Source organism: Giraffa tippelskirchi, chromosome 11 (assembly GCF_054371585.1).
Source record: "Giraffa tippelskirchi isolate mGirTip1 chromosome 11, T2T-mGirTip1v1.2.pri, whole genome shotgun sequence".
NCBI classification, from domain to species: Eukaryota; Metazoa; Chordata; class Mammalia; order Artiodactyla; family Giraffidae; genus Giraffa; species Giraffa tippelskirchi.
In genome coordinates, this window is record NC_137285.1 from 124285215 (window position 1) to 124297573 (window position 12359).

The following is a 12359-nucleotide window of genomic DNA, read 5'->3' on the forward strand; positions in this document are numbered from 1 at the left end:
TAACCCCCAGCCACCTCATTCTCCCTAGAGAGACCCTGAGGGGCAGGAGAGGAAGGGAAATGGGCAAGGTCAGGACCAGGGTGAGGTGGATGCTAAGCAGTGTCTGTCTGTCCATCTCCACTACAGCCTCCAGCAAAAGCTGTCTAGACCCTGAATTCCTGAAGGCCATCCCCATCATGAAAACCCGCAGCGGCATGCAGGTGTGTATGCACCTGGGTACCTGGGTGCATGTATTCTAAGCCAGCATGTGTTCATGTGTTTTTGTTCTTTGTACAGCATTATGTACGTCTTGAACATTGCAGTGGTTCCCTATGTCTTTGAGGGTATAGCTCTCTGCAGAAGCACATGGACACTATGTGTCATATGTATATGGGTACATCCATGCATGTATGTATCTTTGCATGTGAACAAAGGCTATACCATTGATGTGGAAGTGTCTGATTCATGTGCTTGTATGAGTCTATATACATATGGACAGTTACCATTTTTTCATTTGTTACACATATACCTGTATGTGTGATCATATTTGGGGTATATATATATGTGTATGGATATATGTGTACACACACATATATGAATGTATGTCACAGAGGGATGTCTGCATTTGGTGTGTAAAGAGTCACGTGTGCTGTATGTGTGCATGTGTATGCAGAAGGTGTGTTGAGAATCCAGGAGGGCCTGGAGAGTGGTATGGAGCTGGCAGCAGCTCCTCCATTCACCTTCCCCTGTCCCTTGGTGCCTTCCGCAGTTCTCATGCGCAGCCCCGACCCTGAGCAGCTGTCCCGAGCCCGCACCCGAGGTGTGGGTGTGCAACAGCGACGGTTACGTGGGCCAGGTGTGTCTGCTGAGCCTTCGCGCTGAGCCCGATGTGGAGGCCTGCATCGCAGTCTGTTCCGCCCGCATCCTCTGCATCGGGGCGGTGCCAGGCCTGCAGCGCTGCTGCCACCGGTGAGGCCCGCCGGGACGGGGTAGGCGGGGGTGGAGGGCGGGGCATGGGAGCAGAATTCCCGCCCCTGACTCGGAGGGTGGGGGTGTCCTGTGGGTGTGGGCGGGGCCTGGGGGCATGAGGACGTGTAGGGCAGTTCTAGCTCCTAGGGCGGAGAAGGAAATGGCAACACAGGAGCCTGGTAGGCTGCAGTCCATGGGTTCGCTAAGGGTGGGACATGACTGAGCGACTTCACTTTCACTTTTCACTTTCATGCATTGGAGAAGGAAATGGCAACCCACTCCAGTGTTCTTGCCTGGAGAATCCCAGGGACGGGGGAGCCTGAGGGGCTGCCGTCTGTGGGGTCGCACAGAGTCGGACACGACTGAAGTGACTTAGCAGCAGCTCCTAGTGACACTCATTCCCAATCCTTTGTCCCCCAGGGAACAGACTTCGTCACTGAGGAACCCCCCAGAGACGGCACCCGAGCCTACCGGGCCAGACCTGGACGTCGAGGCGGCGGACGAGGAAGCAGCGACGCTGGCCGAGCCAGGGCCCCAGCCATGCCTGCACATCTCCATAGCGGGCTCAGGCCTGGAGATAGCGCCAGGCCCCGCCGAGGGTGACCCCCGCCCGGAGCTAGTGCCCTTTGACAGCGACTCGGATGATGAGTCTTCACCAAGCCCCTCGGGGACCCTGCAGAGCCAGGCCAGCCGGTCGACCATCTCCTCTAGCTTTGGCAGTGAGTGCCCAGCTTGGGGCAGGGAAGGGTAGCCCAGCCCGTGCTGATTGGATGAGAGAGGGGATAAGCATAGCCATGGAATCTAGTCTCAGGATACTAGCGCAGAGAGCGCTGGGGGCCAGCAAGGTGGGCAGGGGCTGTGACACCAAGGGCCCCGGGGCAGTGGGTAGTCAGGCTGGTCCTAAGGCTCCTGCAATGGCCAGTTAAGGAAGATGGAGTTGTTGAGGGGGGAGTGGTGATTGGTCCATGGTGGTGGACTGGAGGTGGCCAGGCTGGAACCAGGAGCCTGTAGCACTGAGCTGTCAGTCATCAGGATAACAAGGGCTGAACTCATGGTGGAGGCTGGAGGGCAGGAAGAACAGGAGTGGAAGACCTTGGCCCAGAAGGGTGTGTTGAGGGGAGAGTGAGGCCTAGAAAGATACCACGTCTTGGGCCTGGCAGAGTGGGAGAAAGAGCCCTTTGTCTCCATCAGATGAGGAGACCCCGAGCTCCAAGGAGGCCACAGCAGAGACCACCAGTTCAGAGGAGGAACAGGAGCCTGGCTTCCTGCCACTGTCTGGCTCCTTCAGGCCTGGCGGTCCCTGCGGCACCAGCCCCATGGATGGGAGAGCCCTTCGTCGGTCCAGTCGTGGCTCCTTCACCCGTGGCAGCCTGGAGGACCTGCTGAGCGTTGACCCTGAGGCCTACCAGAGTTCTGTGTGGCTGGGCACTGAGGATGGCTGGTAGGGGCACAGGAGAGGCTGCAGTCTTGATGCCAGAACCTGAAGTCCCTGTTTAAGAAATCATATCGCATCCTGAAGCAGAAGCAGGAGGGCTTTGGGTCAGATCTCAAGGATACTGCCAACCAGGGCTGCCAGAGGGTCTGAAACCCACAGGGAGGCCGTGGGATTTTGGTACCTTGGGGTGGCATGTGCCGTGGAGGAGATGGTGGTGGAGGCAGCTAGGTGGAGGGATTAGTGTGCCCAAGCAATTGTCACAGGTACACACCACTGATCCACAGTGTCCACGTGTACCAGTCCTCCGACAGCATCCGTGATCGCAGGAACAGCTTGAAGCTCCAGCACTCGGCCTCTGTGACCTGCATCCTGTAAGGCCCCTCAGATGGCTCTTCTGGTTCACCCTCTTCTCAGCTATACCTGTAGACTTCCTTCTGCTCACCTGGACCCCCTGGGCACAGAGCACAGAGGCGTGCCCTAGGCTAACGGTGTCTCCCACACACCGTGCGTCATTGTGCAAATCACTGTGTCTTCTTAGACTCAGGTGCCCACCACCTAGAGAACAAGGGGTGGGAGGAGGTGGTCTTTCGGAAGCCATAGTCATTCTGTCTGATTCCTTGGGCTCAGGTGACCTCCTTTGGCTTCCTGAAACCCCTCATGACTCCTTTTCCTTCCCTAGGTATCTGAATAACCAGGTGTTTGTGTCTTTGGCCAATGGAGAGCTCGTAGTCTACCAAAGAGAAGCAGGTGAGTGTCCCCCTCCCACTGTTACCCTCCCCCGTGAATAGAATCTCCCTCCTGAGCAAGCTGGGGCCTCCAGACCACAAGTCTGGAGATGTGACTTTCGGTAACTCCTGGGTCTTTTCTGGGGTTTGGTGTCCTCACTGATAAATGAGGTTATTTATTAGCACCTTATTTCAGGGGAGGGTGAGGCTCAAATGCAATATAAGATTGAATCTGCTGTTTTCTTTATCCCACTCCCACTCTAGGCCATTTCTGGGACCCCCATAACTTCAAATCGGTGACCCTGGGCGCTCAGGGGAGCCCCATCACCAAGATGGTGTCTGTGGGTGGGCGGCTGTGGTGTGGCTGCCAGAACCGAGTCCTTGTCCTGAGCCCTGACACGCTGCAGCTGGAGGTAGTGGGGATGTGGGTGGGGTCGGGGAATTGGTGACTTGGGGTGAGCCAGGCCCATGAGAGAGGAGGTGAGACCACAGGGCCATAAAAAAAGCAACCAGCTGAGAGGTCAGGGCTTTCCCCCAACCACTGTGTGAATCCGGGCCAGCCCTTGGCCTTCTCTAATTCTTATTTCCTTCTAGCTGATGAAGGCTACAGGTACATATAAATTAGAATTCTTTAGTCCTCTTCCCTGCCCCCAGCCCTATTTCTCAACTAAGGTACTGAGGTCTTTGGTGGGTGGACAGAGTTCCTTTCTGATGTCATCATCCCTTATCATCACTCTGGCCTTTAGTCCTGATTTCATTTACATATACATCAGTAGCTGTCAGCCTGGTAGTATCCAGAAGTAATGAGTTCCCTTGATTTCCCTCTCACTGGGCCCATCGTTGGTGGGGCTGGGAGTGAAGAGATGGAGAGCCCAGGTTCAGGCCCAGGTCTGTGACTGACTTGCCGATCCCCTTGGGCAGGTTCCCTCCCCTTCTAGACTCGTTTCCCAGCTGTGCAGGGTGAGGCCAGTGATTGCTCTTAAGACCCTTCAGGCTTTGAACTTCTCTGATCATTAACTCACTCAACTTCCTTGGGGAAAAGGCACTTCCATTTTAGTTCCTGAGGTTTAAGTGGGGAGGCTCCAGTGAAACGAAGATTTGAAAGGTTAATCATCCAGGTCAAGGAGCAAGGCTGCCTTTGCTGTCAATCCAGTGGGCTTTCTGGAGAGATTTGGCCTGAGTTGTAAGGAGCGGGGAAAGGGCACTGGTGAAGCACAAGGCCGGGAGGGGCCAGTGAAGGCAGGCCTGTCAGTCACCCATCTGTTCTCTACCCTCACCCCAGCACACGTTCTCCGTGGGGCAGGATTCCAGTCGCAGCGTGGCTTGCATGGTGGACTCCAGCCTGGGCGTGTGGGTGACATTGAAAGGTAGTGCTCACGTGTGTCTCTACCATCCAGACACATTTGAGCAGCTGGCAGAGGTAGATGTCACACCTCCTGTGCACAGGATGCTGGCAGGTACTGACCTCAGTCTCCTACTGCCCCTTCCCTTGGAGCTTTTCTGTCCCTGGCAGTGAGGATGCTAAGCCAGGGCCAGGACTCGGCCCCAGCGCTGGTCTGTTTCCTACCCCAGGCTCAGACGCCATCATCCGGCAGCACAAGGCTGCGTGCCTGAGGATCACAGCACTGCTGGTGTGTGAAGAGCTGCTGTGGGTGGGCACCAGTGCTGGTGTGGTGCTCACCATGCCCACCTCACCCAGTACCATCAGCTGTCCACGGGCACCTCTCAGCCCTGCTGGCCTTGGCCAGGGACACACTGGCCACGTCCGCTTCTTGGCCGCAGTCCAACTTCCAGACGGCTTCAACCTGCTCTGCCCAACTCCACCACCTCACCCAGACACAGGTGGGCCTACACATCCTATGCCATTCCAGGGACCTGGGCTTTGGGTTTAGGATGCCCCACTGCCCTACCAGAAGAGGGTTAAGAGGGAGGGAAAATGTAATACAGGTGTGGAAGTGGCATATATTACAGGAAGTAGGCTATAGAAAACCCAAACTAAATATCTATTAGGATACTCGGTGTGTGTGTGTGAGTGTGTGTGTGTGTGTGTAAAATTCTGTCCAGAGAATGTCATGAAGATGAGGAAGTGAACTAAGAATTAGAATGTGGCACAGGAAGGAATATATACAACAGGAAATAAAACAGGACTAGAAATAATGTATAGGGCAGAGTGGGAAACAGAAATAGCACCAGAAAGCAGAACGTAGAATGGCAGATAGGATAGGAAAGGGACGGTGAGGATTAGAAAGTAAAACCTAGTAGGTAATGATGTACATTAAGGAGGTTGCATTTGGCCAGGTCTTGCTCTGGCAGGACAGGAAGCCGTACTCCCAAGAGGAAGTGGCTGTGGGCATCAGAAGCAGGGCGGCCTCGGTCAGGGGTTGTCTGGGTCCAGAGAAGACTTAAGCTGCCTACTTGGGAAAGGGCTGTTGGAAGCAGGAGATGAGTACCAAGAGGGCTATGTTGAGATAGTGCTGCCGCCAGTCACCCCCCGGCTCATGGCTCCTCCCCTCTGCCCCCCAGGCCTGGAGAAGCTGCCCTCACTGGAACATCGGGACTCCCCTCGGCACCGAGGCCCTGCCTCGGCCAGGCCCAAAATGCTGGTGATCAGTGGAGGCGACGGCTACGAGGACTTCCGACTCAGTAGTGGGGGCGGCGGCAGCAGCGAGACCGTGGGCCGAGATGACAGCACAAACCACCTCCTCCTATGGAGGGTGTGACCCTGCCTACGGTGGCCCAGGACTCGCCCACCCACCCGCCCTCCACCTGCTTGCCTCTTCCAAGCCCACCGGCAGACCCTCACACGAGTGTCTGACCAGGGGCACACCCGTGCCTGCACAGACTGCCTCCCATCCTTGCGGAAGCATTCCCAATGGAGCACCTGCTGGCCAGCGGGGTCTAGGCGTTTCCCGGCCCTCTGGCTGCTCCAGTGCACCCAGTCATGATGAGGGGTGGAGGCGGGGGGCACGTGGGCTGCCCAGGACCTCTGTCCCTGGAGCTTCTACCAAAGACACGGCCGGGCCTGGACCCCACGGGGCTGGGGAGGGCCATGTGCAATATTTGGAGGGTTTTCCTGGGGGCAGTGGGTGGGCTGGGGGATGGAATCCTTTCCCATGTACAGTATTTATGTTTCTTTTTAGATGTGTACCTTCCCAAGCACTTATTTATGCAATGACTTGGGGCAGGGAGTGATTGGAGAAAATGACAGAAAAGGAAAAAAAAAAACCCTATTCCTGCCCTGGGAGTCACCCTGGGACCCCAACCAGCCTTCCTGGAGGGACCAGTCCCCCCTCATTATGTATGCGCACACACACTGCATGTTTGGGGCACTGAAACACTGCCCCTTAACATAAACTGTCCATGGCCTTGTCGTGACTGGGTTGCCCTCCAGTATCCAGAGCAAAGGACCAAGTCCCCTCAGTCATCCAGAACAAGGCGATGACCATGGGGGGGGCAGTGACTCCCATCCAGGGGGCTTCCCCAGGCCTCGGCGTTTCCTTGCTTGTCGGCAGTGCCTTTAGTGGTTTCCGAATGTGGGAACCCTGTCGGGGTCTCGTCCAGGGCCCTCTCCTGGCCTGAGCAGGGAAGGGGCCCTCGCTGTCCGCACATTGCCCCCCAGCCCCTGTGTCTCATGCACTGGCACACATGGTCACCGCAGAGGGTGGGCCCAGGGGCCCCTCACTCTGACCACTGACTCCCTCTCTCTACACCCTCCCCTGGCAGGGGCAGCCCTTCCAAGGACGCCCAAAGCTGAGGGGCCAGACATGGCCTCCCTGGCTGAGAAGGCTACTCCGGAGGCTAGCTTCCCCTGCCCCCACCCCATCCCCACCCCCGAACCGCAGAAGCCAGTCTGACCCCAGCCCCCACGCTTCTTCAGCTGCAGCTCCAAAGGTCTGGTGTCAGATGGGGTTTGTTTGGTTCTGTTTTTGTTTGGGGTGGGTGGGTCATTGCGGTCTTAGATTATGTTTTTCTTGCTACCAAACAGTCGTGTATTAACTTTCCTTGGATGATGAAGTTTAAAGAGTCAATAAATAGAAACACCAAACAACTTGTCCCCATCAGCAGCCACAGAGGCCTCCTGCCAGCAACCTCCGAGCTCCCCAGCTGCGTGGGCTCCCCGACACCCACCCACTTGGACAGGCAGAGTAGGACTCAGAGACCCAGAAGAGTGCTGCAGTGGCAAGGCGGCCACTGACTTGCTGTGTTATCTCAGGCAGGTCACTGTGTGTCTCTGGGCTGCAGCTTCCTTGTCAGGAAAACCAGGAGTTGTGCTAGTCAGATGCTTTATAACCAGGGCTGCATTTTAGAGTCCCTTACAGGTTTACATTGTAAATGCAAAGCATGATATATAAATTATGTGTATGTAAATACACATTCCCAGGCTCCCCCAGCTCCTGAGTCAGTAGGCCTGGGATAAAGCTTGGGAATCTGAAGCTGACACATGCTACAAGGAAAAACTAGGTGAATGTGAGCCTGTCTACAGCTCCTACAAGAATCGGTGCTCTCCAGCAAAGCCTCAGGAGGCTCAGAATTTGACAGAGGCCAAGGTGACCAGGGGTAGACTCCAAGTTGCTGTGATTTCTGGTCATTAAATAAGACATGAGAATGCAAAGGCTGATAACACAGGACTGTTCTTCGCAGGGGCTCAGAGCCCTTTCCACCAGGGCTCACCAGCAAGATGCAAGGTGATGACTTCTAGAAAAAGAACAAATCAGGCTTCAGCTCTCTTGAACACACGTTTGAACATTTTCCAACCTGAACAATTAAGACTTTACGGAAATCATTTGCTAAAGAGGAGTGCAGGCTTACACTTTGCACACTGGTATTCACGTATCTTAGTTCTGCCAGGCCCTTGATGCCATGGGACGGGCATGAAACATCTGGCAGCATCACTACTGGGATGATCTGGAGGAGAGGGTAACAGATAACATAGATACATCACAGAGTAGAAGGCTACATTCACGTGGAATTTATGATGAAATAGCATAGAAGGAGCACAGGTTTTGAAGCTGAACAGAAACTTTGACTTTGCCACTAACTGGCTATGCAGCTTTGAATGAGTTGTATTCCCTCTGAGCCTCCATCTCGTCATCTGTAAATTGGGATTGATAATCCTTTCCCCCACTGGACTGTTAGTTGGTGTGCACAGATCTTTGGATTGCAAGGAAGAGATTTATTCTGCCCAGAAATAAAGGGGGTGCTTACTAGTGGAAACGTGAACTAGAATCAAATAGCTGTTAGCACAGTGGCCCGTGTACTGCTGCCCCATCTTAAGACCCCTGGACTCTCCATGTTGAGTCTCTGATTCCTGCCTCACCACCAGCTAGCTGCCATTCTCTGCTTCACAACTTCTGCTGCCTCAGGCCCTCTTCCGCCTCTGGACAGACTTCACTTTCAGCACTGGTTACCCAAGGCCAGATCCTCAGCATTTTCCCTAATATGCCTCGGTAGGAATGGGCCCAGCCCAGCCCACTGCTCCTTAGAAGGCCACATCCCCAGACACCGGGCAGCTTGTGGAGAGATGTGCAGCCCTGAGCAGGTCAGCTGTGGACAGGGCAGTCCTGGGATGCACGACTGATCGCTAGGCACCCGGCCCAGGGAAGAGCCTAGAAGGATCAGCTCCTCCAAAGCAGTGGTTCTTAATCTTGCCTGCACATTCAAATCACCTGAGGGGTCCAGGTCACATTCCAGACAGTTAGATCAGAATTCTGAAGGTGGGACCCAGGTGTCAGTCATATTTGTAGGAAAACTTAAGTATAATATTTGTATAGAAAGGTACTCAAGTCATTAGTGGGCAGCTAGATAAGTTTATTAATAAACACACCCAGATTAAGAAACCGAACATTCCACCACTTGAAAGCTCCCACGTACCCCCACTCATTCTCACCTTCTAGGGTAACTACCACACTGGCTTCTGACACCATGGTTTAGTTCTGCTAGTGAGGCTTTAAAGGGCACCTTCAGCAGTGTAGTGGTTGGGACTCTGCATTTTCACTGCTGTGGGCCCAGGTTTGATCCCTGGTTGAGGAACTAAGATCCTGCAAGCCATGCCACTGGTGTGGAGGTAGTGGGACTCAGGTTTGATGTGAGGAGTGAAGGAACAGCTTGAGTCAATGCAAAGAGGGGTAGGGAAACCCGGAGCAAGAGGTCTGAGGTGTAGGCCCAGCTGGAGCAGTGGGGAAAGAGGAAAAGGCAGGGAAGCCAGAATGTGAGCTCTGCAAGGGGGATGTTTGTTCACTGCTCCATCGCCAGGCCACCTGCAGTGCCTGACACAAAGTAGGTGCTCAATAAATATCTGTTTAGTTAACTCTAGAGAATTCAGTTGAGGTTCCCCTGTAGGTCTTGAATGTCACTAAATAATAGCCCCAGCTCCCATTTATTTATTGCAAGCCAGGAGCTTGGATCATCCAGTTTAATCCTCAGTGGTCCTGGGAGGTTGGTACCATTATCCTTTTTTTCAGATGAGGAAACTGAGGTTCAGAGAGGTTAAACGCTTTCCTCAAGTTTGCCTGCCTACTAAGCAATAGAGCTGGGATGTGCATGTGATTGGTCTGCTCAGGTCTCTGCCTCATGGAGGAGAGTAAGGGCAGTGACATGGGGTGGCTGGAGGACAGGAGACAGTCCAAGCAGCCGAAGACACATCCAGCCACTCATGACGTATCTGGCTCATGTTCCTCATACCCAGCCTGGGAAGGACATCCTGACTTCAGAGGAGACAGTCAGGGAAAAGCCACCTCTTCTCCAAGGTGGGTTCTCCAGGTGTTTCCTTGGGCTAGATACAAATAGCAGGGTTTAGCTAGACATCTGCTTCACAAGGAAGATGAGGTACAGAAAAGGACAGATTTACCTGACGTCACACAGCAAGGCAGCATTGAAGCTGGGGGTGGGTGTAGAGGAGAACCGGGCAGGAAGGTTTCCTATGGTCAGAAAAGTAAAAAAAATGACCCAGGTGACCTCCGAGAGCTCTTCACATCTTTTGCATGCCTGCCAAACACCAAGTCTCTCTTCTTGTCCTCACAGACCTTAAGCCACAGGCCAGATTGCAGGAAACAGCAAGGGGAAGTACTATTTTGGGCCCATTACAGCCAACAAGGAGCTTAGCCTGGCAAAGGCAAGTGAAGGGGCTGGGTCAGGGGCAGGATGCAGGGCTGAATGGGGAGGGGGCAATATGCAGGCATTGGGGAGAAAGGGTAGAGCCCAGACACTGGGCTGTGGAGTGGACACAGGGCGTGGGGACTAGAAGGAGCAGGTTCTGAGCCTGCAGCGTAGAATAAGTTGGTGCCTCCCATGTGGGGTCTCAGCAGATCCTCACAATGCCCTGAGAGTGAAGTTGCACTCAGGTGAAGTCACTAGCTTAAGGCCATGTAGCCTGACAATGGCAGAACTAGGACTTGATTCTTAACTGTGTGACACCAAAGCCCCATCCCAGTGAGATTCCAGACCCAAGCCAGGGTCTGGACATAAATGTGGACAGAGCCCAGCTCTCAAATCTGGCAGCCTCAGTTCAGCTCCTGCCTTGACCTGGCCTCCCGGCCCGTTTTTCCTTAAACCAAGCTCACCCTCCCACTGGAGGCTAGGAACAGACACAAGAGGACAGCCTGCCTTCTGAGGGATAGAACCTGGCCAGTTAGGGGGTTAGCCAAGTGCAGAGTCTTGAAATTTAAGTCTGAGCCATGACATTTCCTCTTGCTTTGGACAGTCACATTGGAATTTAAGGGTATCCACAGAGGGCGCCACTATTTCTGGTCCCTGTGCATGCTACATCGCTTCAGTCCTGTCTGTCTGACTCTTGCCGTAATCCGCCAGGCTCCTCTGTCCCTGCGATTCTCCAGGCAAGAATACTGGAGTGGGTTGCCGTGCCCTCCTCCAGGTGATCTTCCTGACCCAGGGATCGAACCCTGGTCTCATGTCTCCTGCACTGGCAACCAAGTTCTTTACCACTAGCGCCACCTAGGTAGCCCTCATAACCCCAGAGGCAGCCATCTGCTCAGATCCCCTGCAAACAGCCCCTTTTCTCTGATCCTGCGGCCCAGGATACCCACCCCACCTCAGTCAAAGTCTCAGTGGGGCCCATGTCCCTGCCTCTGGATCACCACAGCTCACCCAGCTTATTGGAGTCTTGTGCTGTGCCACCTAGGATGAGGTGCAGGACTTCTCTGGGCTCAGTCCTCCAGCTTCCCTATCAGAGGCTCAACAAGATAGTCTATCTCTGAGGTGCTTGAGCTCAGGGGTTAAAATGCTAAGATTCCAAGGACCCATCTGAGATGCCAGGAGTTTTAAAAGCCTGTGATTCTAAGAGTCCTTTGTTTTCTTGAGCCTGTGGTTCTCCAAGCTCCATAAAAAGCCGATCTAAACCTCTCCACAACTCCTTCCCTGTCTCCTCTCTGTAGCAGCTGAATGTTCCCAGACTCTTGGGCAGTGTTCCAGGTGCAGCTTGCTGTGGCTCGGTGGACAGAAGGGACTGCTCAGCTCCTCCATCCCTGGTCATTTCTCCGGGCTCTGGTGGCTGCTCACCCTTCCCACACAGTCAGGTTGGGCCTCCTCACAGAGAGAACTAGTATGACCTCCAGGCAACAAGTTAGGCAGCCTCATTTTCAGATGGGGAAATTGAACTTCCCCATGGAAGGGATTTGACCAAAGCCTCACGTGGAGCTGGTAGCAAAGATGGGTCCGGACCCTCTACAGTGGCAGTCCCCTTTGGTCTCAAGAAAGTTTTTCCACGGACCAGGGGAGGGGGTGGAAGTGGGGAGGATGATAATGCCAGCAATGGGGAGGGGCTATAAATACAGATGAAGTTTCACTCGCCGCCACTCACCTCCTGCTGTGTGGCCCAGGGGTTGGGAATCCCTGCTCTATAGGATGTCTGGTTAATGGCCAGTTCTTGACCAAAAAGCATATCCCCATTTGGCCTATTGAGTGCATGTGAAATGCCACCATTTTAACTCCAGAACTTGGAACGGGGGAATAGACGTTCCCCTTACAAAGAAAACATTTGCAGGACTAAGGGCATCCTGGGCTGCTCTAGCTCCCTCACTAGGTCCCCAGCATGGACCTCTGTGGGCTCGGATGTGGGATATGTGACCCTGGGACCAACCCTGATCTAGTCCTGGGGGTCTCCGTAGTCATGAGAGGGGCCTGGCTGGGGCTATGATCCTAACATCAGTCATCTGGAGGTTCTTCTGCCCTTCCCCCAGAACCTGGGCTTGGTCCAAGGAAATGGAAACTCTTTTCCTGTCCCCCTCCCTCTGCAG

The 12359-nt window shown here is 54.2% G+C and overlaps 1 protein-coding gene across 1 annotated transcript in view; it reads left to right on the forward strand.

Annotated features, from left to right (window-relative positions):
* The window catches only part of ARHGEF17 (Rho guanine nucleotide exchange factor 17), a 60185-nt gene extending 53032 nt beyond the window's left edge, over window positions 1-7153 (forward strand). The window contains exons 12-21 of the mRNA XM_081539527.1: window positions 127-200; window positions 749-948; window positions 1369-1667; window positions 2140-2389; window positions 2668-2754; window positions 3063-3130; window positions 3373-3521; window positions 4391-4565; window positions 4681-4950; window positions 5632-7153. Coding sequence (XP_081395653.1) covers window positions 127-200; window positions 749-948; window positions 1369-1667; window positions 2140-2389; window positions 2668-2754; window positions 3063-3130; window positions 3373-3521; window positions 4391-4565; window positions 4681-4950; window positions 5632-5828 — 1769 coding nt within the window. The 3' untranslated portion in view covers window positions 5829-7153. The remainder of the gene's footprint in view (window positions 1-126; window positions 201-748; window positions 949-1368; window positions 1668-2139; window positions 2390-2667; window positions 2755-3062; window positions 3131-3372; window positions 3522-4390; window positions 4566-4680; window positions 4951-5631) is intronic.
* Window positions 7154-12359: the final 5206 nt, after the last annotated feature.